The sequence below is a fragment of the Trichoderma atroviride genome, chromosome 7 (genome assembly GCF_020647795.1).
Source record: "Trichoderma atroviride chromosome 7, complete sequence".
Classification (NCBI taxonomy): domain Eukaryota; kingdom Fungi; phylum Ascomycota; class Sordariomycetes; order Hypocreales; family Hypocreaceae; genus Trichoderma; species Trichoderma atroviride.
The window spans coordinates 2,520,893-2,548,261 of record NC_089406.1 but is presented as its reverse complement, the minus strand read 5'-3'; the positions used below and the strand labels follow the sequence as shown (position 1 = coordinate 2,548,261).

Sequence of the window (27,369 nt, the reverse complement as noted above, 5' to 3'; positions counted from 1 at the left end):
TGCAGTAAGTTTCAGCGAGATAATTACGCGGATACACATGATTCTACTGTTCCCAACGGGACAATTTCATCCGATTATATGAACCGAACGATGGAAATGATGCGTCGGACTGCAAGAAACAATTCAGCAATGCCTCCATTTGGCATAGTCGGGCGAAGATGTTGTCAGCACCTTACCTAAGTGAGTAAAGCTATAGAAGAGATCACCATGACTTTACCTTTTTTTATCTTAGTCGCGTAGGACTATGAGCTGCGATATCCTCGAGAGTTATTGTTGCTTTACAAGTCTAATTGCTGGCAGGTATTCAAGACATCTTTCAAGAGTTAGATGTGCCAATCAAGCCATTTTCCGATTTTTCAAAGTTTGCGGCGCATTCAAATAGTGAGTGAAGGTACATGTATATACGTGTAAATAAGTTGCAATAAAATTGCAATAGAATATCGAGCGAGCTTATGCTCAAATTGTATTCATTTAGTTGTTGGCAGTTATCAAACCTAAAAGCGAATTGTTTGGCAATCTCGGCATATAAGTGTTGATAGAAGTAACTATACGGACTACCAACAAGCAAAGATACTGAAAACCGAACGCAACTTGGTAGTTTGGCTGTGAGACGAACCAAGTAGACGTCTGATCCAGCGAGCGAAGACTAAGCCCTTTAACAGCTGGCCTATAGTGGCAACTAGAGTAACTTGTATGGCTCGGCAACTAGGAAGATCATAACCATCTTATATAAAAGATAGTCAGACTATTGCTCATTAGCTCAGCGGAGTTTTAGTTTCCCGAGGAGCGCAATACCAAATCAAAGCGGCAGTCATTGTATAGTACACGCATTCGCTGGCTCGGCCCGCTTTTCTGTGTCCTGGTCTTATGTCATGCTTCATACTATTCCTATGGAATCATTATTCTTTTGCTTCTTTCAGTGGAGGATATATGACGGATGAATTACTAATTTACAAGTCGTCTCGGTCGGTTCAGTCGGCTAGGCGTGTCTACGTAGGCGGTACAGGTTAGACTAAAGTCGTGCTACTCACAAGTGGTAAGCACTATGTTCGTATTTGGTATACGCTACTATGTTTCTATTCGGCATATGCCGCCTTGTGTAGCTCTAGTTTGATGAGCTGAAGATGTGCAAGTTTGGTTTACTCGTCGTACCAATTGTATTTTTAACACCAGATAATTCCAATGAAGATGACAAAGCTATTGGAACGAGAGTGACCAGCTATTATAACTATATATATCGTGGATGTGGAAGGTTCAAATCACCTTGTTGTCTATCTATCAGTAGACATTACGTTCCGACTCTTCTGCCATCAAGATGTCAGAGTTGGCATACCAAATACTCCCGGCCGTTAGCCAGATTGACGTCGGCAATTATTCCGTCTTTTATCGTGAAGCTGGGCCTCCTAATGCTCCGACTCTGCTATTGCTTCATGGCTTCCCATCATCTTCATTCCTCTTTCGACACATGATCCCAATTCTAGCATTGACCTACCATGTCATTGCTCCCGACTTCCCCGGATTTGGGTTCACAAAGAGTCCTGCGAAGTTCCCTCACACTTTTGACAACATTGCCGATGTTATGGAAGGGTTTCTAGATGCGCTCAAGATCCAAGAGTTTTCCGAATACATCATTGACTACGGTGCTCCTGTTGGGCTGCAACTTGCCGTGCGACGCCCACACGCTGTCAAGGCCATTGTATCTCAAAACGGGAACGCTTATGTGGAAGGCCTTGGGCCAGGGTTCGACGCAATAAGAACATATTGGGCGTCTGGAAGCCAATCGTGAGTTATCTTTCTGCGCGGAATTTCTGCGGCATCATATATTTTTGATGGCTAATAGCTAATCGTCTTAGTGACCGGGATGCTCTAAAACCATTCTTCACCCTTAACGTAACAGAGTCGCAGTATACCACCGGCACAAAGAACCCGGCATCTCTCGAGCCGGAATCGTGGTGGCTTGATTATGCACTCATGAACGACCAAGCGGGAAATATCGACATCCAGCTAGATTATCTCTATGACTACCGGACAAACGTTGCACAGTACCCACAGTGGCAGCAATACTTGCGCCAGTCTCAAGTACCCCTGCTTGCTGTATGGGGAGAAAATGACCAGTTGTAAGATGCTCTCCCGAATCATAAAGTACTATGCTATGTTGGCTGGCTGCTAATTATTATTTGGTCTCTAGCTTCATCCCGGCTGGTGCGCAAGCTTTCAAGCGAGACTTGCCGCATGCTGAGATTCATCTCATCGACGCTGGCCATTTTGCTCTGATTAGCAACCTAAAGGATATTGTGCATTACATGCTGCCATTTTTATACAAAAATTTGAAGCATCATTAATAGAAGTGCAGGGTACGAGTCAGGATTGGAAGTTCAACATCCGACTTGTTGATGTTGCTGATATAGAAATGATAGAGTATAGCTTGTTTCAACAAAGGCACAAACGGGGAATATGTGGACGAAATAGACTTCTAATAACATATTCGTATATGATTATCGTAACTCAATCACAGCTTATGATTAGCGTGTGATGGTGTGGTGAGCATACAATAAAATGGCGTGCGGAGTTTACATACGACGCAGCCCCACTTGCGGACGACAGGTTGCTTTTCCCCTTTACTCTAGGTGCATGTAATCCTGAACTCGACATCAAAGTCTGTAGCACTTTTTGGCTCTTTTCCAAGTATATCGAACACAATATAAAATGGCGCCGCAGCAACCAAGCCTCGATCGCACGTTTGTGAATATGACGCACGATCCCGCAGCGGGACGAGGCGCAAGGCGCACGTATATCCGGCGGGCGGTGATGAAAAGCTACCACGAGCGCCGAAACCAGAAGAAGAGAGCCTCGAAGTTGGAGGCTGAGGTCGCTGAAAATAGAGCTGGAAGAAGGTTAGCACTAATGGCATCTATCGACAGACAAATGGCTCCACAGTCCTCTGCGCTGGTTAGTATTCATTGATCAATAGGTCTTTCTCTTATCTCCGGTGGGCATCATCTTACTATATCAAAGATACCCAAGTTCATTCTTTTTGAACGAAAACAATTCTCCGAGCCACCAATGCTACACATGAGTTGCTTTATACTACGGTATCTTTGTGGCCAAGTATCAAAGGCCTCACGAGACTTGTCTTTTGTGGGATTCATTCACAATACCTTTTCTAGTCATGAGCCCCAAGGTGGCTCCGATCATATGGCTATGAATCTCAATTCTCTCAAAACAAGCTTGAACCTATGGCAAGCATACGGTACTCCTAGTAACGACTCTATCAGTGTTACTGCAGACAATGAATCATTATGGGAATTAATACACCAGCATCAAGAATGGATATACTCCAAGGTAAGAAGCAAGCTTCGTACGTCTTGGCACAATTGTGTTGTGTACTTGGCTGCTTGGAGCTAACTTGCTATCAAGATAACTACTTTCAACCAATGGGAGTTGCTCTCTGCCGCGCAAGCGACAACCATTTACCTTCTCCTACGAGTGAAGCAGGGGAGTAATAGCGCAGCATTCCCAAACGGGGACATTGCGCTCCTCTTTACGCTTGGGGTGAGCCGCTTCGCCAATGAACGAATCCTTCCCGCCTGATTCAATGGAGCTTTCAAATGGGAAACTAATAAAAAATGCAGGCTATCTTTAGGCATCTCCATAGCACCGCTTTATTGGACAGCCGCCCACGACAGGACTGGAGACAATGGGTGTTTTTCGAATCCTTCATGCGCATTGCCTGTATATACTTTACTCTGAGCGCCGTAGTATCCACGCACTTTGGATTGCCGTGCCACAACCCCAAAGACTGGAGCTTTCACTCCTTGCCGGTGCCAGCCACAAAAGCTTCATGGGCCGCTGCAAACGCTTCAGACTGGGCGAGTGCTTTGCCACCGGAAAAAGAACTCACGTGGAAGGATTTGACCTCCGCAGCATCTTTGAATGACTCGCCTGTGGACTTGTGGAGAGAGAGCTCTGATGAACTTGGCATGGTTGTTATGATGACGATGACCTTGATATCCCAGCAGCCAAACTATTCGATGCCGTCTCCTCCTGAGTAACTTGGCTGGCTGAAGTTAGCCAGTAATTGTCAATTACTTCTTTTAAAGTCGTGTGGGGTATTGACTGGTATTAAAAGAAATTATTTGATGAAGTACACGAATATTCGATTATATGGCTACGAGACTTCATGAAAGCGGTGGTCTCAACTAAGCGGCAATAGCACGACACAAGTTCTTGATTCTTTCAATAGTGGAAAAGCAAGTCCATTTGTGATATATTTTTGTGTGAGAGAATAAATTGATTGAAGCTATCGAATCGCGGCGTCTGCACCTGGTGTCTATGAGTGGCCTTTGTAGGTATATTCAAGCGGCGTGTGCCAAGGGTTCTGGCTAGTTCCCTTGGCGACAACCCAGGCAGCATCAAGAGCCTTGACTACCTCCTCTGGCAAGGGGCCCTTCTCCAGGTCCGCGATATTCTGGCGTAGCTGCTCTATCTTACTGACTCCGAAAATGACTCCGTCGTTTCCACCATCCTTGACGAATCGTAAAGCAGAGTGGTGCACGACCCAGCGCAACGCAACCTCTGGCATAGTCAAGCTGTGCCTTTCAGCGGCTTGTCGAAGAATATCGAGCGCTTTGAATAGGGCATCGTTGAAATACAGTTGCCGGAAAATAGGCCCCAGGAACGAGCTATTGCTAAAACGACCACTTTGCTCTTCGTCGTCGGCAGACTTGTAGCGCCCAGTCAACAGGCCTCCACCGAGCGGCGTAAAGATGACAATCTCCAATCCAAAACGGCGGCAAGCAGGAATCACTTCAGTCTCAAGATTACGAGCTTGGTGGTAACAGTCAGTCTCTCGTCAATTTCCCGCATCAGAGGGATCGGATGGGGAAGGTTTCTTACTGATGGCATTGTAAACTCCCTGGTAAATGGTTGGCTTAACCCAACCTCGAGCTTGGCACAGCATGACAACTTCCGCGACTTCATAAGCAGAGAAGTTGCTAACGCCAAGCTGCTTGAACTTGCCCTCCTTGTACAACTCATTTGCGGCTTCAAGCGTCTCCGTAAAAGGGGTAGTACGATCAGCTGAGTGAAGATAGAAAATGTCCACACAATCAGTTCCAAGCTCCGCTAGAGAAGTTTCCAGATCATTGCGGAGATTAGCAGCTGAATGAGCTCCCGGAACGCGGGGGTAGCTCTTGGTAGCAATCTTGAAGCCGCTTTCTTTCCATCCTGCTTGTGCGGTAAAGGCTTCTTGCTTCCCCATGGAGTATATGCGAGCTGTATCAAGCTCATTGTATCCGCTCTTTTGAAACGCATTGAGATGTTGCTGGAATTCTTCAACTGTTGTTACACGGTTGTCTGGCGAAGCTTCGCGAGGGCCGTAAGTCATGAGACCGAGGATAACTCTAGGCTTTGGGGGTGCCATTGTGCTTGTGATGCTAGGTTTCGATTGTGTAGATGTTGTTTGATGATTTTGAGAGTAAAGATTGTATATTAAATTAGAGACTACGAGCTCATTTTATACCTATTTGGTGCCATCTGTTCAATTCCCAACAACGCATACAAGGAGGCGTGTAAAGCCTATCCAGGCCTATGATATGCCGTTTTGGGCATGACATGTACGCGCTAACCCCAATTTGGCATGACAGAGGCTTGACAGCGGATATTTCAATGAAGAAGAAAAAAGCAAAGTCCGCCAAAGGGCGTTGCAAATACAGAATGGAAATACAGAGAGCAGTCCCGCTCATAACCCGGGCATCATTGTTAATTCCGGACGCCAAGCTGCGGAGGAAAATGATGCTTTCGGCGCAACCTGCTTCAAATTCGGCCTTAAGAGCCTGGTTATAAGTAGGCTAATGTAAATGATGAACGGCCAGCGGACTGAATTAGCAGGAGAAGAATCTCATGATCGGATTCAGATCAGATCATAGCTCTTATCATGAGGTAATGAAGACAGCGGGGGGCTAATATTGCAACAGTAAAGAGTGTTACCTAAAACATCGAGCAAGAGCTGCTAATATTGGAGATGGGTCTGGCGACGAGCAATGTGCTTTGAGCTGTGCGTGAAATTTGCATTCAAGCAAAGAGAAATGACAAAGACAGTGCTGATAAAACACTGGATATGGTTGGAGGCAAATCCACAAATCAATGATATTCGTAGCTTCTATAGTTACTATATATGTATCATCTATTCAGCGCGGAAAGTAACAGAGGATGTTGAACTAGGAATGAGACGAATCAAAGATATAAGCTAATATAACGTGGTTAAAGATGATATTTAAAGTCTGTGGCTCTATCACCATCTTTGACCTTTCGCGTATCCTCCTTTTCTCCACTCTCAATCTTCTTCTTCTCGCTATTGAGGTGTCTCAAGTAAAGCCAGTTCGTAGTGATAATCAGCTGCACCACGCCCAAAGCTCCGACAGAAAAGGCATTCCCCAGGACATATGGCGCTGTCCTATAGATTTGGCCAGCAACAATGCCAGCCGTGTTTCCGATACTCTGCTGCACGCCAATTGCCGTCGCGCGTCGGTAATGCGGCGCGAAATTGACATTGAGCCACGTCATGTTCAGTCCGGGGCCGTTGTACACGGCAATGGCGCAGAGAAACGTGCCAAAGAACTTGACGCCGTTGGGCGTAGGGCAGAGTATGAGGATGTAGCCCACGATGCCTGGGACGTTGGCGAGGAAGAGAAGCGGTCCTCGAACGCAAGTGCGGTCAGATACGTACGCGAAGGCTATGAAGCAGATTCCGCCAAAGATGTATACCGGGATACTGAGGTATTGTGCCTGGATAGAAGAATATCCCATGTTGACTAGAATCGAAGGCAGGAAGGTGGAGAAGCCGTATAGGAGGATGTCCTGGCAGAATTGTATGGCACCACTGCAAGCCAAGAGTGAGCATGAATCCATCGACATTCCACATTTGTTTCTTGGATGATGATCTTACCTGAGGTACAACTTTGGGTCCTTTAGAGCAATTCGAATCTCCTTTGCGTCAAATTCTTCGCTGCCCATATAATGCGCCCGCTGCGCCTCACGAACCTTCATCATCGCCTTCTCTTCTTCCGTGAGGAACCAAGCTTCGGTCGGGTTATTCGGCAAGGCAAACCAAATGACCGGCGCAATGAGAAAGCTGCAAATGCCTTCAATGATGAATACCCACCTCCAACCCGCAAAGCCGCCGATGCCGTCCATCTTGAGGATACAGTACGCAAGCAAGCCTCCGAATGCGCCAGAGATTGCCGTGCATACAAAGAGGTATGATACTCTCATTCCCTGCTCGTGACGCTTGTATACCATTGTGAGATACAAGTTGAGCGCAGGGAACAGTCCAGCTTCGCAGCCGCCCAGGATAAGCCGCACGGCAAACAGACCTCCCACGTTATGGATAAAGCCCGAGAATATCGTTGCCAGGGACCAAACGGTGCAAAGGCCGGTGAGCAGAACTCGCGGCGTTATCCGCTTCATCAAAATACTCCACGGGGCCTCAAAAACCACATAAGTCGCATAAAAGATGGAAACCGCCGTCGAGAACTCTTTTGGGCTGGCGCCGATATCTTCAGGCATGCCGGCGACCTTGACGTTTCCGATGTTGCTGCGGTCGAGGAAGCATGTCAAATAGACCAGCATGATGATGGGGACGAAGTAAGTGTCCAGCTTCAGCAATAGACGCTTTTCGGCATTTGGATCGAGGATCGGGATGGACATGGCCGACTCGTCAATGTCATGTTGGGAGACATTGCGAGAAGATGGGCGCTTCTCGTCATCGTCGAAACCGACGTTGGCCTGTTCTGTGGCCATGCTGTGTAGAGTGTACTCAACAGTCTTCTAAGGCGCCTTTACTTGAAGCAAGGAAAAGAGTTGAAAAAAAAAGAAAGATGCACGAAGCAAGAATGCCGATTCTATGAACCCCACGTTAAGTAATGGAAATGAGAACCCCATGGGGAACCTGGCTTGAATGCAAATGTAACTCCCCTGTGGATCGGCGTGGGCATCACGATCCATTTAAACAAAAAAACGGCTCTACTAAAGACGGAAGGGCAAATGCGCCAACTCGCAGAAAAGTGCCATATCATCTCCCAGTATCTCATAGCCCTTGAGACGAAAAAAATCTCTTATCGTTTATTGCCGATTACCGACCTCTTTTCACCGGCAAACACTCGGCTGAGAGATAGCAAACGTTGGCGATGGCCTATGGATGGTGGAGTTTGCGGGGCAGGTCGGAGACCCTCACCGACCCCTGGGAGGCGCTATTTGGGCTGAAGAAGAGGGATGGCATCGTGCGGGGAAGCTGGAGATGGCTGATGGTCAAGATTGTTGAGACGGTATCGGCGATGGCTGACGTCGTGAGCAGCCATGTGGAGATATGATGAAAATGCCGTTGCATTGCGTCCTCGTCACATTACGGAATGGACATGCTCTGTAGTTTGCCCCGTTTGCTTGATTAGATACTGATAGATAGATAGGTGACCCTGGCAGATGGAGATAGGAGGGGAGCCTAGCATGAGATTGAGAGCAGATAAGGTGTTGCGCGATAATACTTGTATTCGCCTCTAATTTCTACTCGAACAGTATCTCAGGCAGCATTGCCCTGGCCCATGAAATCAAACATCCACTCTCGGATATCAGGCCCGCCAGCTCCCCCAATCGTCGATGTGCGCTGCGCCAAATCCACATCGAGGTCCATTGTCGGATACGCAAAACCCTCTTCCCAAAGCCCAAAATCCATGCCCGTACTCACGCTATCGTCATAAAACGGCTCGTTCAATGCGTTGCTATCTACAACCGGGAAAGTAAGAGGCATATTCGCAGTGCTTGTGCTACTGTCATACGCGTTTACAGGGTATGGCGGTGCCATTGATATCCGCGGAGGGACGACACCCTTGCCTTGTATGGAGGCTTCCAAAGCTTGAGAGCTGGGCGACATCATGGCAAGCTGTTGGCTATGAGCGGCAAGAGGCGTAATGCTTGAGCCAGAGTATATGCTCAGCAGCAATTCATAGCGAGCACCCATGTGGCTGTTGCCTCTCTCGCCCATGTTCCTCAGCAGGCCAAGCCCAGCCGTCATCGCGAGCGTATTGGCAGTGTTGTCAGGAAATGCCGTGCACACCATGACGAGCACAATTGTAGCTGAGAAGATGTGCTCGCCATCCATATAACCATACGTTGCTGAAGCGATAGATTAGTGACTTGAGACTACATTGGTGGAACGCGGGCATCATCGTTCAGCAACTTACCAACCATGTCTCTCTGGGCTACAATGGCCATCATATTGATCACATCTTGTGCCGCTCCAATACACATATCAATGACCCTCACAGTCGTTTGAGAGAGCCCTTCTTTCCAGTCGCGCTCCTTCTCTGCCGCACCGCCTCCGCCTCGAATAGCCTGTAGACGCTTCTGTACAACATGGAAAAGCAGCGGCCTCACCGTCATGTTGATGCATTGATAGTAGTGCGCAAGCGCCCCGACGCTCTCACGGCTAAAGGAAAGCTGCGCGGGGTCGAAGCGCAGGTCCTCTGGCACCTCGCGATTCCATTTGGAAAGCGAGAAGATGATGCTTTGCACAGACGCCATCAGGCTCTTGCCGGATTTTGGCGCCGATTTGTTCGATCGCCGATATATCGTCATGTGAATCCGGCCGAGGATGCGAGAAAGCTCGGTGTAGTGTCGCAGCACCACGGCAGGACAGTACTCGGGGTCTCCCGGCAGCGGCGACGGCATGTCTACTCCTATGTCCTCATCCTGGATGGTGATGGGGTTGCCAGATTTGACGCACAAGATCCTATCAAGACTATAGATGGACCACCAGACACGCCGACGATGCTCTCTGGCCGTCTTATCCAACTCCGGGCCTTGTTGTGAGTAGTAATGCGGGCTGACTTCCTGGTGCAAGCCAAGCGAAATCGCCATACGCAAAGCCTTGCCGATAAATTGAAACGCCGCATCTCTGCGATTCATATTCTGCATAAAGTATCCTGCGAGAGCCAAAGTCTCCACACAGAGCATAGATCCTTCTTCGTGTGTCTCTGGAAGAAGATTTACTGCATCTCGAAAATAGTCGAAGCCCGGAGGACCTCGGAAATCCACCCATTGATTGACCGAGTATAACTGTCCGAAGGCTAGTACGAGGAGCACCTTTGCATATTCTAGGCACTCCGTCTTGTCAGAAGGATCAGGCGGCCCACTATAGGCCTGGAGAAGCAAGCGCTCAAATGAATCTCTAGGATCGGTAAAGGCGAAAATCGTGCCAATGAACATGTACTGCGCTGAAAAGAGCCTTCGTGCCATATCAATGGGGGGCAATCGCGAGCGAATGCTAAACACAGCTTGTCGCCTAGAAGGTAAAGCGCCAGGCTCATAGAAGTTGGAGGGCAAATCGAGGCTCCCATCATCGCCTTGGAAGCCTGAGAGCTTCCTCACATTGCGAAGGAAGTTGTCGGATGAAGCAGCGCCTTGAAAGCCTAAAAAAGGAAAAGATACAATGTCAGAGTAGTTCATAAATACAGTACCGGTGCTGCTTACTCGTAGAAGGCTTATCTAAACTGAGTTGAGTGAATGGCTCAAGCAAGGGCTGCTCGTCTTCAAAGTCGTCGTCTTCATCGTTGGTGCTGTGGTGGCCATGAGTAGCAAATGAGCCTCCAGGCTGCATGCCTGCATCAAACGTGTTAGTGGCTTAAATCACACTCTTCCAAGATGGCGAAAGGATTCCTACTTACTGTCTAAAACCTTTGCTTTTGCTTCCAGTTCTCGTAAATAACTGTGTCCGATCAAATTAGGTCCTGTTCAATTGTAAACGCAACACGGACACAATCTACACTTACGGCTCATTCACCAATATTTTCCTGGTGCCCTCATAAACACACTTTATCCGAGCATCACGACATCTCGAGCAGGCAGGCTTCTCTTTGGAACAGTAAGAGCGTCGTTGGCGGCAGTTGAGACATCTATACACATGCAATATAAGCACACAATCTTTCTCCGGCTTCACATGGGACGATAGGACACCACTTACGCAACAGGCCGCGAAGTGAATTGCTCCACAGCCTGTCCCGTCCCTGCAGCAGCATCATCGGGGGAAGCCATCCTACGCCAAGTCCAAGTCTACCGGTTGATGCTACTCTCTGCTTGAACTCTTGGAGCCGGGGAACCAGAACCCTGCGCGGTGGGGAAACGGCCCTGTCCTCCGGCAGTATTTGACTTTTCCAGAGCCACCTATTCGCATGCGCAAGAGCCTCAGCATAATTTCGGAACTCGCTGATCGTAACGTCTGCCGCGGGGGACTATTCCGATATGAAAAGTCAGCCTACACGAGCCTTTTCTTGCTCACAAGGCTTTCCAGCCGCAGCCTCAGACGCAGGAGTGGTAAAATCCCGATACGTGAAATCCCGATATCACGATTGACAGACGGTATCACTGACAGGGCTTCATCCCCGCGAGAGTGCTCTCCAGTTGCTCCTTTTGGCATCCAGCCTGGAGTCATCGCAGGCGTCGGGAATCGACTCCGACGCTTCTCCTCATCTGCAGCGGCGTTAACGCCCTTTTGGCCTAGCCTGGCTCCGACGCCAAATCCCGACCCACCGCATCGGTCTCGGGGACCCACACCGGCTTGGCGGGCGTAGCTGGTCCTCGCCTATTGCCGCTTTGGGGAGGCAAGATTTCCGAGCTGGAGTCAAGACTGCGACCCCGGAGATGGGGATCGTTGGATCGTGGAGCTTTCTGACTTTTCTCTTTTTCCGACACATCTTCAACTTTAAACTTTACCAAGAGAGCTTGATATAAAGTGCTAGCAGGTTGCTGTTCAGTCATACTCATGAAAACCTCAAGTCAAACCCCATCTCTATCCTAATAATGGCCATTAAATCACTCCGTATCCGCGTCTCCATCGACAGAGGCGGGACCTTCACCGATGTCCACGCCTCAATCCCCGGCAGAGAAGACATCATCCTCAAGCTTCTATCCGTCGACCCCGCCAACTACCAAGATGCCCCGACTGAAGGCATCCGAAGAATCCTGGAGCTGGTGACGGGCCAGCAGCTCCCTCGAGGCCAGCCCCTCGACCTCTTCCACTTTGAATCCATCCGCATGGGCACCACAGTCGCCACAAATGCCCTCTTGGAGCGCAAAGGCGAAAAGGTCGCTCTGGTGACGACCAGGGGCTTCCGCGATCTCTTGGCTATCGGAAACCAGTCGCGGCCACAGATTTTTGATCTATCAGTGTCACGGCCAGAAGTCCTCTACGATTACGTAGTCGAGGTGGATGAGCGTGTGACTATGGAAGATTACACAGAAGACCCAGAATGCAACAAGACCATCCCTACAGGACAAGATTCACAGCTCGTCACGGCAGTCACTGGCGAGACTATCCGGGTTTTGCAAGAGCCCAGCCTCAGCGCGGTTCACAAACAGCTTGAAGACGTCTGGAGTCAGGGCTTCCGTTCCGTTGCCATAGTATTCATCCACTCATACGCCTACCCCAATCACGAGCTTCTTGTCGGGAAAATGGCTCTGGAGATGGGCTTCTCCGTCACATTATCATCAGAGCTCCAGCCCATGATCAACGTGGTGCCCAGAGGAACATCGGCCATTGCAGACGCCTACCTCACTCCCATTATCAGAAATTACATCAGCTCCATCGAGGCGAATTTCCGCGGGGGCTTCTCATCAGCAGACACACGAATCGAATTCATGCAATCAGACGGAGGTCTCGCAGACTACCGCAAATTCAGCGGCCTCAAGGCCATCCTCTCCGGCCCGGCAGGCGGTGTTGTTGGCTATGCCCAGACGTCGTGGGATGAAGAGGAGAAGAAGCCCATCATTGGCTTTGACATGGGCGGCACATCGACAGACGTATCTCGATATGCGGGCGTCTATGATCACGTCTTCGAAACCACCACGGCAGGCATCTCCATCCAGTCGCCACAGCTCGACATCCACACCGTTGCCGCCGGCGGTGGCTCCATCCTGTCATGGAGAAACGGGCTATTCAACGTGGGACCAGAGTCGGCCTCTGCTCATCCAGGCCCAGCATGCTACCGCAAGGGCGGCCCATTAACCATCACAGACGCCAACCTGTTCCTTGGCAGAATCCTACCAGAGTACTTCCCCAAAGTGTTTGGCCCCAAGGAAAACGAGCCGCTGAACCGGGAAATTGTCGAGACCAAGTTTGCAGAGCTGACAGACGAAATCAACAAGGACAGAAAAGCCTCGGGACTTTCACTCTTCACGCCCGAGGAGGTTGCCCTTGGATTCTTAAAGGTTGCCAACGAGGGCATGGCTGGACCAATCCGAGCTCTCACAGAAGCCCGTGGCTACGACGCTGCCGACCACCATCTTGCTTGCTTCGGCGGTGCAGGCGGCCAGCACGCTTGCGCAGTAGCCAACGTCCTGGGCATTTCCCGCATCATCTTGCACAAGTACTCCTCCATCCTGTCTGCCTACGGCATCTCATTAGCAGACGTCGTTCATGAGACTCAGCGGCCTGCCGCCATCGTCTACAGCCCAGAAACAGAGGGTGAAATCCGATTGCAGCTTGAAAGCTTGGCCCAGCAAGCAACAAAGGCTCTCTTGAAGCAAGGATTCGCCGTCAACCACATTTCTCACAATTCGTACCTCAGCATGAGATATGCCGGCTCAAACAGCTCGCTCATGATTCTCAAAGGCCAAGACTGGGACTTTAAGCGCGAGTTTGAAGACGCCCACAAGCGGAGTTTCGGATTTCACTTCCCAGAAAAGGACATTATTGTAGATGACATCCGTATTCGGGCTATTGGAGGGACGGGCACGAAAGAGATCAAAACCCCCCTTTGCCCAGCTCAGAAAGATCCAGGGTACGAGCGTCCCTTCACCCAGCGCAAATGGAACCAATTCAGTCTACTTTGAAGGCTCCGGACACGTAAATACTCCCATTTACGAGCTCCAGAAGCTTCCCGAGGCATCGCAGGTCGCAGGTCCGGCCCTCATCATCGACAACACCCAGACAATTGTCGTCGCTCCGGGAACAACAGCCACCATCCTAGACAGCTACGTCGTCATTGACGGCGCACTCAACACCAAAACACAATCAAAGTCAAGAGACGGACAGGAAGAAGAGTTCAGCCCCATCCAGCTCACAGTCTTTGGCCACCGATTCATGGGCATCGCCGAGCAAATGGGCCGCACACTGCGCCGAACCGCCGTATCGACCAACATCAAGGAGCGCCTCGACTTCTCATGCGCAATCTTCAGCCCCGACGGCGGCCTCGTCGCCAACGCGCCACACGTGCCAGTCCACCTGGGCTCCATGCAATTCGCCGTCCAATATCAGCATCGCCTGTGGGAGGGAAAACTCCGTGATGGCGACGTCCTCATGTCGAACCACCCTTCATGCGGCGGCACGCATCTGCCCGACATCACAGTCATCACCCCTGTATTTGACGGAGACGAGCTCGCCTTCTACGTTGCCTCTCGCGGCCATCACGCCGACATTGGCGGCATTCTTCCGGGCTCCATGCCCCCAACCTCCACCGCGCTATGGCAAGAAGGTGCCGCCATTCAGTCCACCAAGCTCGTCAGCCAAGGCCGCTTCGACGAGGCAGAAGTCGTCAGGCTATTGCTGGAAGAGCCGGCCCAGTACGATGGCTGCTCAGGCACCCGCAGACTACAAGACAACATCTCCGATCTCAAGGCGCAAATCGCCGCCAACGCAAAGGGCATTGCTCTCATCAAGGGCCTCATTGAAGAATACGGCCTGGCCTGCGTCCATAGATACATGTACGCCATTCAGCACACGGCAGAAGCTGCTGTTCGAGCCCTCTTGAAGAAGACTCTCGCCACATACGGCTCAGAGCCCCTCACGGCCACGGACTACATGGACGACGGAACACCCATTACTCTCTCCATCAGCATTTCCCCCCGATGGCTCTGCCGTCTTTGACTTCACCGGCACAGGCCCGCACGTACTAGGCAACACAAATGCCCCCATCGCCATCACCCACTCCGCCATCATCTACTGTCTCCGCTGCCTCGTATCATCGTCCATCCCCCTCAACCAAGGCTGCCTCACGCCCATCGAGATTGTCATCCCACAAGGCACCATCCTGACCCCCGGCGACGGCCTCGCAGTTGTAGGCGGCAACGTCCTCACCTCGCAACGCGTAACAGACGTCGTCCTCCGCGCATTCAACGCCTGCGCCGCCAGCCAAGGCTGCTGCAACAACCTCACCTTTGGCACCGGCGGCAAGGACCCCATTACGGGAGAGCACAAGGAGGGCTTCGGCTACTACGAAACCATTGCAGGCGGATCTGGCGCTGGGCCCGACTGGACCGGCCAGAGCGGCGTTCACACACACATGACCAACACGAGAATCACAGACCCGGAGGTCTTTGAGAAGAGATATCCGTGCATCCTGCGCCGCTTCGAGCTCCGCAAGGGCTCGGGTGGAAAGGGACGCAACAGAGGCGGCGATGGAACAGTCCGAGAGATTGAGTTCCGCGTCCCTGTGCAGTGCTCGATTCTCAGTGAGCGAAGATCTCGACGTCCATACGGCATGGAGGGCGGAGGCGACGGCGAGGCTGGTCTGAACTGCGTCAAGGTTACAGATGCGGCAACGGGGCTGAAGAGGGTGATTAATCTGGGTGCAAAGGCCACTACGAGGCTGGGCCCTGGAGAGAGCGTTGTGATTCAGTCTCCTGGAGGAGGAGCTTGGGGAGTGATTGAGGCATAGAATAGATGTAGCAATACCAACGTTGAATAACTGGCATGGCAATGATTGGAAGCCTAATACAGTATTTGTTTTCTTTTTCTTCTTATAGATTTTTCTAAACTACTTATAGGCATTGTGACTTCGATTTACAACAAGTCGTTCATATAAGCTATGGAAACGTTTTCATCGTTCTGCAAACACTCCTAACAGAAACAGCAGCCGTCAAGTCAAGACGTTTGGAGCCTATAGACCCCAGCAGCGACTCGAAGATTCTTCTTTTTCTCTTCTCTTCCCGTTTTAGAATCTGCTCGGCCGCTCTGTGGCACAAACGCCGCTCCTTGTTCCAGGGACGTGCTCCATGCTATTGACAGTCCAGCCGACGCTATTTTCACGCGAGATCTCGGAGCTGGGGCCCGACCGCCGCTATAACGCCGCTAGAGCGCAGAATGCTGCTGCTTTACGCGAAGAGGCCCCGTGCCTGGTCGAGAGCTGAGTTTCAAGGGATGTGGTGCGACAATATGGCGCTGCCTGGATAAATGTTTACACCGGCTGCTTGTCGGATACAAAATGAGTAGACGCAAATATGGCTGAAAAAGCACGTGCTGAGATCAAACTCTGTCACAAAAAGGGCGCATCCAAGTCAGCGACTCGTCAAATAAGCTCGACTGATCAGACACAGGGAATCAGATCAACGCAGACCAAATCAAATCGAGCTCGACTCTACTGCCCTTTTGGGCGCCTCGAAGCAATTTTAGCCTTCGCTAAAGGCGCTGCGCTAAAAAGCCAGCAGCTGGCTAGTGCCTGTGACTTTCCGCTAAAGCAGTCAAGTGCCAGGCACCGATGCAGGAACGGAGACCATCGCCGCCAATCAGCAGCCGCCAGGAAATGAGAAGCATTCAAAGGCGGACGCCAACGCACCAAGGGGGACCGACGTCGTTTGTGCATGCCCGTGTACTTGGCCAGCGCTGCTTGCATGCGCAGGTACAAGAGTTTAATTGCACGGCGTCTAGCATTGTCTTTCTGACCAGGTAGGCCCAAGGCATGAATCGCCACGAGGTCAGGCGATGCCCTTTCAGGTCCGTCGGGTCAGGGTCCCTCAACCTGGCTTGGGCTTGTGTGGAGGAGGGGCGCGCTTTGGGCCGTCGTCGAGCAGATCGGCCTCGTCTAGCTGGGAAAAGATCTGCCCTGTCAGCCCGTATTGGAAGAATTGCGAGGGCAATGTGACCAACAAGAGGCGAGTTGCAGCGGTTGGGGCGTGATGGTGACGGTTTGGGGGTTTTCGGTGCGACATGCCTGGGCATTGGTGCATGCTGGATGACGAGCGTTCAAGGAACCAAGAGAACAAGAGGACAAGACGGACAATAAAGAAGAAACATCAAGGAAATAAAGCAAAAAGACTGGAGCTAAACCAGGAACACGGCATAAGCAGCCAGCCACTGAAACCGCACATCGACCAGATGCATTGACTTTGTGTCTGCGACAAGCCCGGAGGTCGCGAGAAATTTAGAGCCTGGCCTTGTACCTAAATGACACACTTTAATTTCGTCCCCGTCAATGCGCGGCCAGAGCCCAAGTCCCATGTACCCCGTGCTGCAGCCAATCCCCCGTGGCTGACCGTGTCGCGTCTACCTGCACGGCGCTCGGCACCCGCCCCGCATTTGTTTGGGGGGCACTTGTGGGCGCTATTGGCTCTGGCCGTGGTTCAGTCGCCCTCCAAGCCAGTCCGCCCTGCGATGGCGCCTTTGCTGGGCTCTTGGTCCCGTCGAGCGTGTTTCGTCTCTTCTTTTTCTACTCGCCTCCTCCCTCACCATCTGCTCTGGCGTTTCTTCCCGTTTCACGACCTCACGCAAACAAACCAAAAAAGACTTCGTTGGCAAAGTCTTGTCCGCTCATTCAGCTCAACGCTTCTTGGATATCGATTGTCCAGTATTATATACAATACACACTCACTCATTTCTGCCTCGCGCAACAAACAACAAATCACGTCTCACAGCACTCGCAGCAAGGTAAGCGCAGCAGCCCGCTGGCCTGATCAATCACTGGAGACGGGAGAATGCAACTTGCTAACCAGTTCTACAGCATTCAAAACTTCCAGTGTATCATCGCAGATCTCCGTCGTCTTGCCTGATTTCACTGCTATAACACTTGCACTTCACACCTTCACCCATTCCTCACGCGCCGCTTAGATAGCTTGTGCGCAATCTTCACCACCCCAAATCTCAACCATCAAAAACTCGAAGAATCCAAGATGAAGTTCTCTCTGTTCGCCGCCGCCGCTCTCCCGGCCCTTGCTCTCTCTCAGTCCACCACCACTCAGACGTCGACCACCGTCCTGACCAAGACTGTCACTCTCGCCAGACTTCACACCGTCACTTCCATTGTCTCCTCTCACAACGCCACCACCACTGCTGCCTCTGCCACCTCGGCCCCCTACCAGTCAATCGGCACTGCTGTCAGCACCGGCGTCGGCTCGACTGCCTTCAAGCCTACAGTCGTTCCCTCCACCGGTGCTCCCATCGCTTCTGCCACCAAGGGCCCCCACAGCGCTGGTGTTGCTCTTGAGGCCAGCAAGGTCGCCTTGGTCGGTGTCGCCGGCATGATGCTTTTCGCCATGATGTAAATCTGTGCGAAATGACAGACTTCGGGAGAGTGGACAGATAGGGGATGAAGCGGACCCTTTTTCCCCTCCGCGAACAACAATCATCTTGTCTTGTTCGCTCATATATCAAAACATTTTCTTTTGTCATCTTGAAAAAATAAAACCCATTCTTCTGTATGACGATCTACGATCATTTACGACTCGCCGACGATTTGACAACGTGCTTCTGTTGAAAAGGGATGGGCCCTTTTCGTCCACAAAGGCCTGGCGGTCTACTTCTTTCTTCTTCTTGTTGATTCCCCCAATTTTATTCGCCTGTGCTCAAGCGCGCCAATGGCGCTGCTGAGCGCATGTTCCCCATTGATACTTTTTTTTCTTGGGTGATCCTGTCATGCTCGCGGTTCCTGTCGCTAAAATGATGACTACTGGCCACGGTTTGTAATCCACCAACCGGCCATTCTTTCATCGATTCTCCTATGCTTGAACTTGAGCATTGTCTATTCTCACTCGTGGGAATCGACTGAATCTTGAAAGCCAGTGTCTTGAAAGCACAGTTATATCCTTTAATATAACCAGAGACAGCACGCATTGAATGTGTGAGCGAGCGGGCTGGCTGGATCTTAATTTCAATTCAATTATACTCTTTTTACGCCTCCTGTTTCTATCATAACCCCTACACTTGGCAACTCTTCAAAACATCTTTGGATCTGATACCATGGATGTACATCCAGCGTGCTGGTGTACTTCTATTTTGCGGGTGACGGGTACTTATTCTCTTCTATTGGTGATACCCCCCTTTTTATATATTGGAGACGATATAGTTGGGACTGGATTGTATTAGATGTGCTCTCCAAGTATTCCTTGAGTGGCGCGTGTTCAACTACATCTTGTCCCTGACTCAAAGGCTTGTGGTTTTGGCGTTGTGCCCTTTGGGATTTTATTCAGATGCTGGAGTTTGGACAGAGGTTCGGTGTTATGGAGGGAAAACAGGCGGTGATCGAGCCTAGTGTTTGTCTTGTTGGAACTAGGCAGTACAATAAACACAATCATCGTATCATTATTTTACTACCTCATGACGTGATTTCTCTGCTTATGACGTCTTTCAATCTTTCATGGCTCCGTCATATTGTATCTCCACGTTGATCGTAGTATTGAGCATACATGCGTGGGAGCTGTGTCTAACCAAGTGAGTGAGCCGCTTACACGACCGGTGCGATATTATCCACTTGTATTTCACAGGACAGTAGTTGCATGAAAGAAAAGTAAGCATTGATCATACATTGTCCATTATAAAGAGATTAAAAGATCATCCGTTTTCATAAACCGCTGGCTGTCAAAATGGCTGATTAATAAAGACAACTCCCTATTGGCGCACCCAACCAAGTCTCCGGCTTGCGGCGCTATGATGCGGGTCCCATCGGCTCCCCAACTTTTCTTCGGGAGCTCTTCGACCCAAAATCAATCTCCATCACCAACAACCCACCTCCAGACGGGATTCTCGGAAGGGCATCCATCACAGCGTCAGGTCTCTCACACATACCACGATGGCCTCAATAGCCCCATCAATTCAGCGAGCCCAGGCGCCCATGCGAAGGGCTCTGGCTGCCTCTCCCGCCGCCCTCAGATCCTTCGCCACCGTCCCGCCGCATCCCACCGACGCCAGCCAAGCTTCCGCAAAGCCAGCATCGCGGCCTACGACGTATTTCAAGGACAAATCGGTGGGCTCGCTCTCAGACTTCATTGCAACGTCGTCTCCCGTGCAGTCCCTATCGCCCAGCGATGCATACGAACTGAAGACGGCCGAAGTCGGCCCTGCCGGCAAGAAGAGGACCATCACGCGACTGCCCGAGTGGCTCAAGACGTCCATCCCCGCGGGCAACGACAACTACAAGAAGATCAAGAGCGATTTGCGCGGCCTGGGCCTGCACACCGTCTGCGAGGAGGCGCGGTGTCCCAACATCTCCGAGTGCTGGGGCGGTTCCGACAAGAATGCTGCCACGGCCACCATCATGCTCATGGGCGACACGTGTACGCGCGGATGCCGCTTCTGCAGCGTCAAGACGAACCGAGCGCCTGCTCCTCTGGATCCCCATGAGCCCGAACACACCGCCGAGGCACTGGCACGATGGGGCCTTGGCTACGTTGTGCTGACGAGCGTGGACCGCGATGATTTGGCCGACGGCGGTGCCCGACACTTTGCAGAGACGATTAGCAAGATTAAGCAGAAGAAGCCGACATTGCTCGTCGAGGCCCTGACGGGAGACTTTCGTGGCGACCTGGACATGGTCAGGATTGTGGCCGAGAGTGGATTGGATGTGTATGCGCACAACGTTGAGACTGTGGAGGCCCTCACTCCGTACGTGCGCGATCGCAGGGCGACATTTCGCCAGAGCTTGAAGGTGTTGAACCACGTCAAGGAGGTCAAGGGCAAGGAGGGCATCATCACAAAGACTAGCATCATGCTTGGTCTGGGAGAACAAGAGCACGAGGTCATGGATGCTCTAAGAGGTACGTTCCCTCCATCACCAAACCACAGAGGAAAAAAAGATTTCTAACAGATTGATTATAGAGCTGCGAAAGGCCAACGTCGACGTCGTCACCTTCGGACAGTACATGCGCCCGACCAAGCGACACCTCAAGGTCGAGAAATACGTCACCCCCGACGAGTTCGAGATGTGGCGCCTACGGGCTCTGGACATGGGCTTCCTCTACTGCGCAAGTGGACCCCTCGTGCGCTCGTCCTACAAGGCCGGCGAGGCATTCATTGAGAATGTCCTGAGGAAGAGGGCCGGCGATAAGGCTGCGGCAGTGGCGAGCGAGGGTTTGGGCAAGACGGTCGCGCTTGATGCTACCAACTCGCAGTAAAGAAGACGGATAAATGTACAAGAGAAAGAGGACTTGATAAATTCTGGTTATTAATTAGGCGTTATCTGCGAGACTAGAAGCTTTTCTAGAAAACTCATGATTCAACGATGGAAAAGGGTGAGAGTCTTCAACAATGGCTCTTATAGATTGCTATACAGCCACCAAAGCACGTGGAGAACAGGTTATAATACAAGCACGTCCTCCCTCTACGAACACATGAATACCTGTCAAATGTGTAACATTACATATACATATACTAAAAGATATAGAGGGGGTATCAACTCTATTCAAAACTTTTTACTCATTGTCCCAAATCCGCTTCAACACCGTCAGCGCAATATACATTGCTTCCTCCGTTCGAATCGTCCTGCTGCCCTGGTTCGGCAGCACATCGACCCAGTGATCAAACAGCTCTCTTGTCTTGCCGCCCTGAATGCCCATCCCGCCAAGTTCCTCGTCATTCATAGCCGCATATTCAATGCCTCGCGGTCCACCGAATACGATGAGCACATGGTTGAACTGTACACGCTTCGAGGACGGGAATTCTTTGGACGCGGGAGATCCTCGCTCAGACGTGCCGATGCTCAGGTCATATCCATTCTCATAGGGAGACTCTGTGAAGACGGCCGAGAGGGACGCTGCCTTGCGTACGGTGTAGCCCCAGTAGAAGCCAGCTTCCGTGCGAGGCGCATGAGGGTGCACGCACTCGCATGGCTCAGATTCGTCTTCCGAAAGCTTGAGCGTGACTCTCGTCTTGGGAGGAATGTCCTCTTTGATCTCGACAGGCTTTTCCTGGCCAATATCGACCAACGTGCCATTGCCAGACTTTGTCATTCCCACAATCGTGACACCTTCCCTGTAGGGCATTGATTCTTTGGGATGTGGGTGGTGAGCCGTATCAAGACCCGGCAGCGAGGACGTGAGTCGCAGATTTGGGTGCAGCGGGAAGAGTGCCTTTCGCATAAATGGCGGGGTTTCCATATACGACAGCACGTGTGTGAGGAAGTGGACCGGATCGGTGTCTCCGGTATAGACGGACGTGTCGGTCCTGTGCGGGCGAGAAGACGCAGGCGAGTCGTCGTAGACAATGACTTCGTCGACGGAGAAGATGGCGAGGGCGCGGGCAACGCGGCTGGGAACAGCCATTCGTTGTTCAGCAGTGGGCAATCTATAGTGAACAATGTAAGCTTTTCTGATTCTACAAGGCAAAGACAAAGATGCGTACGTTGCGATTGTGCTGCTGGGGAATGCTACAGAGACGGTCCAGTCCCGTCCTTCTTGGGCCGGCACATTGACGGCATGGAACGCTTGCTGTTGAGCATTGCCGCCGCTGCTGGCAAGCTTTCTCTTCTATATTGCCTGTTTAGCATTCAATCTCACACGTTGGATCGGAATTGGGAATGCAATACCTTTGCTTCACGCTCTTGGTACGACATTGTGAATTATCTTGTCACTGAATTCCAAAGTCATGAACCAGGCATCGCCTTTTTGGCGGTAGCTCGTCTCAAAATTATTTACATAGTTCTGGCAGAATAGTGGATCCCGGCGTTTACCGCCTGCTTGTTTCGCCAAGTGCGACAGCTCTGATTACGCCATGGTCGTGCTCCGTTTTGGCTGCACGGGCTATTTATCAGCCATGAATGATTAAGACAGTCGCATGCGCCAAGCTGGCCACGTTTAATCCCTTTGAACCAACAACAGCAACTGTCGCGACTACAAAAATAGTATACGATATTCATTCCCTAGAACCTACATTCGCGTCTTCAGTCTTCACAATGAGCGGCCCCGTCCATATCGCATCTGATGGCGAGTGGGAGTCACTGCTCTCCGGCACCAGCGTGGTTGTCGCAGACTGTACGGCGTCCACCCTTTGATCTTGTTGCGCCAAACAAGCAAATGGACATCAACTAACACGAGCATCGCAGTCTACGCCGACTGGTGCGGACCATGCAAGATGATCGCGCCGCACTTTGAGCGCCTCGCCAAGGAGCACTCGTCGCCGAAAAAGGTCGCCTTCGCAAAGGTCAACGTCGACAACCAAGCCAACATTGCCCGCACCAACGGCGTCACCGCCATGCCCACCTTCAAGATCTTCCACAACGGCACAGCCATCGAGACCATCCGGGGCGCCAACCCGTCGGCCCTGACCGAGGCCGTCAACAAGGCCGTTTCGCTCAGCGGCAGCAGTGGCAAGAAGGCCGAGGCCGTATTCAAGACCCCCGGCAGGACCCTCGGCGGCGGTGCAGCTGCTCAGGGCCAGGGCCGCCCTTGGAACGTGTCTGGGCTGTTAAACATCGTCATGATGCTCGTCGGACTGTACTTGACGTCTTTATTTTCGGCACGTAACAAGGAGGCGTAAGGAAGCTCAAGGGAGGACAAGTCTGCTAACTAGCGAGCCAGATTGATGCTTTCAAGGCTGCGGAACAGTCCATGTTTAACCCAAACAGACAGCCAGCGCCGCAGCTGAAGCCAACGGCGGCCAAAGGGCCTGTGCCCGCAGGTAGCGCCCGAGTGCAGCAGCAACAGCAGAAGCCAGTGTTTAGGACCCTAGCCGATTTGTGATTGTTATCCTGCTGCCGAGGCCGTTGTGGTTGTGGACGATTAGTTGTTGTTTGTGTGTGAGCGTTCTTGCACTATCCAAGCCACGTTGGCATATTGAATTCTTTTCGCTACATGGATAAGTGGAGCTTAGAACTTGTACCTTTTTTTCCAAACAGATAAAGAAACAAACGAAATAAAAAAAAAGTTGGAAAAATGAACAGCTTTCTTCTAAAATTTGGTTCAATGGAGCTATATTCCTGCAGTGGACCTAAACCTTTCGTAGCTGACCTCTCATATGCCAGCTATGTCCAATCATGGCGGATCAAAGCAATCACGTGACCATGAGAACTGGAAAAAGTTCATAAACCTTCAACACAGAGACGCTGCTTTTGTGGCCAATTCAGGCGCAAGGGGAGAAGATGTTGTCATTAAATGGAATCAAAAATGCTTGCCCAAAGTGCAGTTATGCATATCTCTTCACAGCACAGCGGCAATTTGCTCATTCGATTTCCACAGCTTCATCAGTGCGAAGATCAACGGCCCCACGCATACAACAAATTCAGCGAGGCTCGTATCAATTAAACAGACAATGTTTTTCCAGCTCTAGTATTGCTTTTCAGGAATCCCATGATGCATCAAGGGGCCAATCCCTAGAGGATATCGAAAAGGTTGTTCGAGAAGCAAAGCAGCGCTTTCGAGACACACTTCCAAAGGGCTATCTCAACGAAGAAGAGTATGCTCTTTATGAACGGCTTTATGGTCCACCACTTCGAGAGACTACACCAGAAGATGTCGGCATTCCAACTCACGCTGACATGGGAGGTCAAGTCCCACGACCGACTGATGAGGGGACATTACTGCGACAGTCCGAAGAGGGAGGTTTTGAGGAAGTGACTTACAGAATTCCCCCACGACAGGGCGACGAGCAAGAGCTAGAGTCTGAGTTTGAACAGCCCTTGGAGTCTGAATCTGCGGTGGAAACGGTTCAAGAGCCTTCAGATTATGTTGACGCTGTTGCCAGAAATCCAAGGGAGCGTGAAGCGCTGCAAAGGCTCATGCAAGATTTCAAAACTGCGCAACAGAAGCAGCTGGAGGATGAAGTTGCAGCTGCGAGAGAAGAAGCCGAGGCCGAGCAGGAGGCATATGAAGTGGAGGAAGAAGAGTTATTCCCAGAATCAGAAGAGATTGCTGCCGATGCAGAGCCGGAAATGGGCCTTGGCGAGTCACGGCGATTCCACCCTTATACCTTGGACGGCAGATTTCATGCAAGTCCCGTCGAAATCTCGCTGCCCCAAAGCGCTCTTGTTACACCCATACGTGATCTCCTGGACCGGACTCATTTAGGCCATGTCAAGACTGCCGCCGAAGCAGCTTTTGGTGGGCAAGGCCTGCCGACGTCTCCATTCACGCCGGAAGGGAGGAAAAACGGGCAAATGGGCGGAGTCGGCCTGCCTCCCGATCAGCGACACATGACGGAGATTGAGGCAGATGCGTTTCTAGCCGGATATTTACCTCCTTCGTATGCTTCTGTGGTGTCAGTCTTGCGGGAGGTACGAAGACGACTGGGCAGTGACTGGATCAGGCAACGCCTTCAAAAGGACGGCTCTGCAGGACTGAGCGTTCTGGACGCCGGCGCTGGCGGTGCTGGTTTAGTTGCTTGGGATCAAGTCCTCCAGGCAGAGTGGGATTTGTTGAGAGAGCAGGGCGTGGTGAAGGGCTCACAGCCTCCCGGGAGGAAAACCGTCATCACCGGATCGGATCGACTACGGCATCGATTGAAGAGTTTCCTGCACAACACTACGTTTTTGCCCCGGTTGCCAGATTACGAACACTCGGGAGAAATGCAAGGTGAGCGTCTGGATGCCGGTGATACGCCACAGGCACGAAAAAGCTATGATCTCATCATCGCTTCGCATCTGTTTCTCAAAGAGAAGCAGGACCATTACCGCCAGGCCGTCTTGAATAACCTCTGGACGCTACTTAACAAGGACGGCGGTGTGCTTATTGTAATTGAAAAAGCACATCCCCGTGGGTTTGAAGCAGTCGCCCACGTGAGGGATACGCTTCTGAAACAATTCATTTTGCCTCAGAATGGCGAGTCCAGTGCTCCAACTGAAGAATTGAACCCGGCATATCATAAAGAACGAGAGCCCGGCCACATCATCGCACCATGCACAAACCACGGAACGTGTCCCATGTATAAGGAAGTGGGAAAGAGCAAGGGCCGTAAAGATTACTGCTACTTCAACCAACGATTCACACGGCCCGGATTCTATACCAAGATGCTGGGCAACAGCACAAACAACCAGGGCGACGTGGAGTTTAGCTACGTGGCGATTCAACGTGGCCGCTCAAAGGCAGACCAGCTCCCAGGATGGAAATCCACCGAGCAGGCCTTTGCAGGATACGAAAACTCCCCCAACCCACCAGACATGCAAACCCTCCCCCGGATGGTGCTCCCACCGCTGAAGCGCAAAGGCCACGTCACGCTCGACGTATGCACGCCCCAAGGCAAGATTGAGCGATGGACCGTCCCCAAGAGCTACAGCAAGCTCGCATACCACGACGCGAGAAAATCGCACTGGGGCGATCTCTGGGCTCTGGGCGCCAAGACCAGGGTGACTCGCAGCGTCCGAGTCGGCAGCGGGGTAGACGACGGAGGCAAGCGAGCGGAAGGCGGCAAGAAGCCTCGCAAGGTCGAGATCACAATGGATGGCGGGCGACTATCTGCGAATGAGAAGAATGCGCGAAAGGAACGCAGGACCAAGGGCAAGCGGGATCGACAGACTGATTTGATCAAGGAGATTCTGGAGGCTGAGGATATTGAGGAGCTGGAGATTGAGAGGGAGATGGACGCGGAGGTGCAAGAGGAGTTTGAGTTGGAGGACGAAAAAGGTAGAGAGAGACGATGAATGTAAAGTGAATGGATGTGAAAATGTACCATATGAGTTGGAAAGTTGCATGTACAATAGTCTAAGAACTCTTTGCAGGGCTTATGAGTTGTCTATCAAAAGAAATCATTATTTTATTCTCTCTTCACTCTATGAATAAAGCCATACCTTTTCTTCTCTCTACGAAACGAAAAACTTACTTGTAGAATTTACTGCTCATGTGCAGCATACTCGTATATCTCCAAATTCATGCATGCCCGCCTCTTTCGGCGCTTAGCGGGGGGCGTCTTCACCTCAAACGCCGCCTCGGCCAAATTAAGGAAATAAGGTGCAAATTAAGCATATTCGGCAGCGCCAGAAAGGAACCAGGTGGGCGCTGCGCCGTTTCGAAACCATCATAAAAGCACCGAAGCAAATAAAACTTTGGAAACCATCTGGCTTGAGTCTGATCAAGTTTCTTTCATCATGGACCCTTGATCTTTGAATTCAAAACTTCCGATACGAAGTTACATTCCCAGTCTTAAATACGAGCGTTGTGGAAATAAAACGCAACAACTCCTAGCGGGTCTTTTGCCCGCAAAAGCTCTAAAATAGAACACTCCACTAGCGAGCAGCAGCAGCGTTTTAGGCTAGGGCACGCGATGCCAAATTCCATCCCTTGGAAATTGATTTTCCCCATCTGGAAGCTCCTTGGTTCATCAGGGGAGGGGGAGAAGAGACAAGAGGAGGGGGGAGAAAGAAAAAAAGGTCCGGTCTAGAATCTGGAGATTGCTTGTATGGACTAATCCTG

The 27,369-nt window shown here is 51.2% G+C and overlaps 12 protein-coding genes across 13 annotated transcripts; 7 read left to right on the top strand and 5 right to left on the bottom strand.

Moving 5' to 3' along the window:
* Positions 1-1,315: 1,315 nt before the first annotated feature.
* Positions 1,316-2,342, top strand: TrAtP1_012859 (uncharacterized protein; the record flags this gene model as incomplete). The annotated part of the gene is made up of 3 exons (XM_014088322.1): positions 1,316-1,782; positions 1,854-2,117; positions 2,189-2,342. The coding sequence occupies 3 exons, from the start codon at positions 1,316-1,318 to the stop codon at positions 2,340-2,342; spliced, it is 885 nt and encodes a 294-aa protein (XP_013943797.1).
* A 291-nt stretch (positions 2,343-2,633) lies between these two features.
* On the top strand, positions 2,634-4,232 carry TrAtP1_012858 (uncharacterized protein). The gene is made up of 4 exons (XM_014088558.2): positions 2,634-2,949; positions 3,016-3,342; positions 3,418-3,552; positions 3,633-4,232. The coding sequence occupies exons 1-4, from the start codon at positions 2,707-2,709 to the stop codon at positions 4,050-4,052; spliced, it is 1,125 nt and encodes a 374-aa protein (XP_013944033.2). The 5' UTR covers positions 2,634-2,706; the 3' UTR covers positions 4,053-4,232.
* Positions 4,233-4,330: 98 nt separating this feature from the next.
* TrAtP1_012857 (uncharacterized protein) lies at positions 4,331-5,463 on the bottom strand (the record flags this gene model as incomplete). Its single annotated transcript, XM_014088557.2, has 2 exons — positions 4,897-5,463; positions 4,331-4,827 (listed from the first exon to the last, which is right to left on the bottom strand). Exons 1-2 carry the CDS (start codon positions 5,420-5,422, stop codon positions 4,331-4,333), a joined length of 1,023 nt encoding a protein of 340 aa, XP_013944032.1. The 5' UTR covers positions 5,423-5,463.
* Positions 5,464-6,062: 599 nt separating this feature from the next.
* TrAtP1_012856 (uncharacterized protein) lies at positions 6,063-7,975 on the bottom strand. The gene is made up of 2 exons (XM_014088556.2): positions 6,947-7,975; positions 6,063-6,880 (listed from the first exon to the last, which is right to left on the bottom strand). Exons 1-2 carry the CDS (start codon positions 7,798-7,800, stop codon positions 6,262-6,264), a joined length of 1,473 nt encoding a protein of 490 aa, XP_013944031.2. The 5' UTR covers positions 7,801-7,975; the 3' UTR covers positions 6,063-6,261.
* A 447-nt stretch (positions 7,976-8,422) lies between these two features.
* TrAtP1_012855 (uncharacterized protein) lies at positions 8,423-11,478 on the bottom strand. Its single transcript, XM_014088555.2, has 6 exons — positions 11,015-11,478; positions 10,824-10,946; positions 10,719-10,759; positions 10,525-10,653; positions 9,237-10,463; positions 8,423-9,168 (listed from the first exon to the last, which is right to left on the bottom strand). Exons 1-6 carry the CDS (start codon positions 11,083-11,085, stop codon positions 8,576-8,578), a joined length of 2,184 nt encoding a protein of 727 aa, XP_013944030.2. The 5' UTR covers positions 11,086-11,478; the 3' UTR covers positions 8,423-8,575.
* Positions 11,479-11,850: 372 nt separating this feature from the next.
* Positions 11,851-13,881, top strand: TrAtP1_012854 (uncharacterized protein; the record flags this gene model as incomplete). Its single annotated transcript, XM_014088554.2, has 1 exon — positions 11,851-13,881. One exon carries the CDS (start codon positions 11,851-11,853, stop codon positions 13,879-13,881), a length of 2,031 nt encoding a protein of 676 aa, XP_013944029.2.
* A 2,898-nt stretch (positions 13,882-16,779) lies between these two features.
* TrAtP1_012853 (uncharacterized protein) lies at positions 16,780-16,984 on the bottom strand (the record flags this gene model as incomplete). Its single annotated transcript, XM_066115703.1, has 2 exons — positions 16,780-16,863; positions 16,913-16,984. 2 exons carry the CDS (start codon positions 16,982-16,984, stop codon positions 16,780-16,782), a joined length of 156 nt encoding a protein of 51 aa, XP_065971802.1.
* Positions 16,985-17,931: 947 nt separating this feature from the next.
* Positions 17,932-18,303, top strand: TrAtP1_012852 (uncharacterized protein; the record flags this gene model as incomplete). The annotated part of the gene is made up of 1 exon (XM_066115702.1): positions 17,932-18,303. One exon carries the CDS (start codon positions 17,932-17,934, stop codon positions 18,301-18,303), a length of 372 nt encoding a protein of 123 aa, XP_065971801.1.
* A 1,523-nt stretch (positions 18,304-19,826) lies between these two features.
* TrAtP1_012851 (uncharacterized protein) lies at positions 19,827-21,147 on the top strand (the record flags this gene model as incomplete). The annotated part of the gene is made up of 2 exons (XM_014088331.2): positions 19,827-20,790; positions 20,852-21,147. The coding sequence occupies 2 exons, from the start codon at positions 19,827-19,829 to the stop codon at positions 21,145-21,147; spliced, it is 1,260 nt and encodes a 419-aa protein (XP_013943806.2).
* A 297-nt stretch (positions 21,148-21,444) lies between these two features.
* Positions 21,445-22,583, bottom strand: TrAtP1_012850 (uncharacterized protein; the record flags this gene model as incomplete). The annotated part of the gene is made up of 3 exons (XM_066115701.1): positions 21,445-22,315; positions 22,373-22,497; positions 22,557-22,583. 3 exons carry the CDS (start codon positions 22,581-22,583, stop codon positions 21,445-21,447), a joined length of 1,023 nt encoding a protein of 340 aa, XP_065971800.1.
* A 206-nt stretch (positions 22,584-22,789) lies between these two features.
* On the top strand, positions 22,790-23,866 carry TrAtP1_012849 (uncharacterized protein). 2 transcript variants are annotated; one of them, XM_014088551.2, is made up of 3 exons: positions 22,790-23,001; positions 23,073-23,485; positions 23,548-23,866. In XM_014088551.2, the coding sequence occupies exons 1-3, from the start codon at positions 22,923-22,925 to the stop codon at positions 23,707-23,709; spliced, it is 654 nt and encodes a 217-aa protein (XP_013944026.2). In that variant the 5' UTR covers positions 22,790-22,922; the 3' UTR covers positions 23,710-23,866. The 2 variants fall into 2 exon arrangements, with proteins under 2 accessions (XP_013944026.2, XP_065971799.1); XM_066115700.1 differs by having other exon boundaries at positions 23,073-23,866.
* A 217-nt stretch (positions 23,867-24,083) lies between these two features.
* On the top strand, positions 24,084-26,743 carry TrAtP1_012848 (uncharacterized protein). Its single transcript, XM_066115699.1, has one exon. The coding sequence runs from the start codon at positions 24,108-24,110 to the stop codon at positions 26,598-26,600; it is 2,493 nt and encodes an 830-aa protein (XP_065971798.1). The 5' UTR covers positions 24,084-24,107; the 3' UTR covers positions 26,601-26,743.
* Positions 26,744-27,369: the final 626 nt, after the last annotated feature.

Excerpts from the sequence above, each read along its gene's own strand:
- TrAtP1_012849 (XM_014088551.2), top strand. The coding sequence starts at position 22,923 with ATGAGCGGCCCCGTCCATATCGCATCTGATGGCGAGTGGGAGTCACTG. Across the intron at positions 23,002-23,072 it reads CAGCGTGGTTGTCGCAGACT|TCTACGCCGACTGGTGCGGA; the intron begins GTACGGCGTCCA and ends CGAGCATCGCAG. Across the intron at positions 23,486-23,547 it reads ACTTGACGTCTTTATTTTCG|ATTGATGCTTTCAAGGCTGC; the intron begins GCACGTAACAAG and ends CTAGCGAGCCAG.
- TrAtP1_012856 (XM_014088556.2), bottom strand. The coding sequence starts at position 7,800 with ATGGCCACAGAACAGGCCAACGTCGGTTTCGACGATGACGAGAAGCGC. Across the intron at positions 6,881-6,946 it reads GACCCAAAGTTGTACCTCAG|TGGTGCCATACAATTCTGCC; the intron begins GTAAGATCATCA and ends CTTGGCTTGCAG.
- TrAtP1_012855 (XM_014088555.2), bottom strand. The coding sequence starts at position 11,085 with ATGGCTTCCCCCGATGATGCTGCTGCAGGGACGGGACAGGCTGTGGAG. Across the intron at positions 10,760-10,823 it reads AAAATATTGGTGAATGAGCC|TTATTTACGAGAACTGGAAG; the intron begins GTAAGTGTAGAT and ends GATCGGACACAG. Across the intron at positions 10,654-10,718 it reads AAAAGCAAAGGTTTTAGACA|GCATGCAGCCTGGAGGCTCA; the intron begins GTAAGTAGGAAT and ends CGTTTGATGCAG.
- TrAtP1_012848 (XM_066115699.1), top strand. The coding sequence starts at position 24,108 with ATGTTGTCATTAAATGGAATCAAAAATGCTTGCCCAAAGTGCAGTTAT.
- TrAtP1_012858 (XM_014088558.2), top strand. The coding sequence starts at position 2,707 with ATGGCGCCGCAGCAACCAAGCCTCGATCGCACGTTTGTGAATATGACG. Across the intron at positions 3,343-3,417 it reads AAGAATGGATATACTCCAAG|ATAACTACTTTCAACCAATG; the intron begins GTAAGAAGCAAG and ends CTTGCTATCAAG. Across the intron at positions 3,553-3,632 it reads CGCTCCTCTTTACGCTTGGG|GCTATCTTTAGGCATCTCCA; the intron begins GTGAGCCGCTTC and ends TAAAAAATGCAG.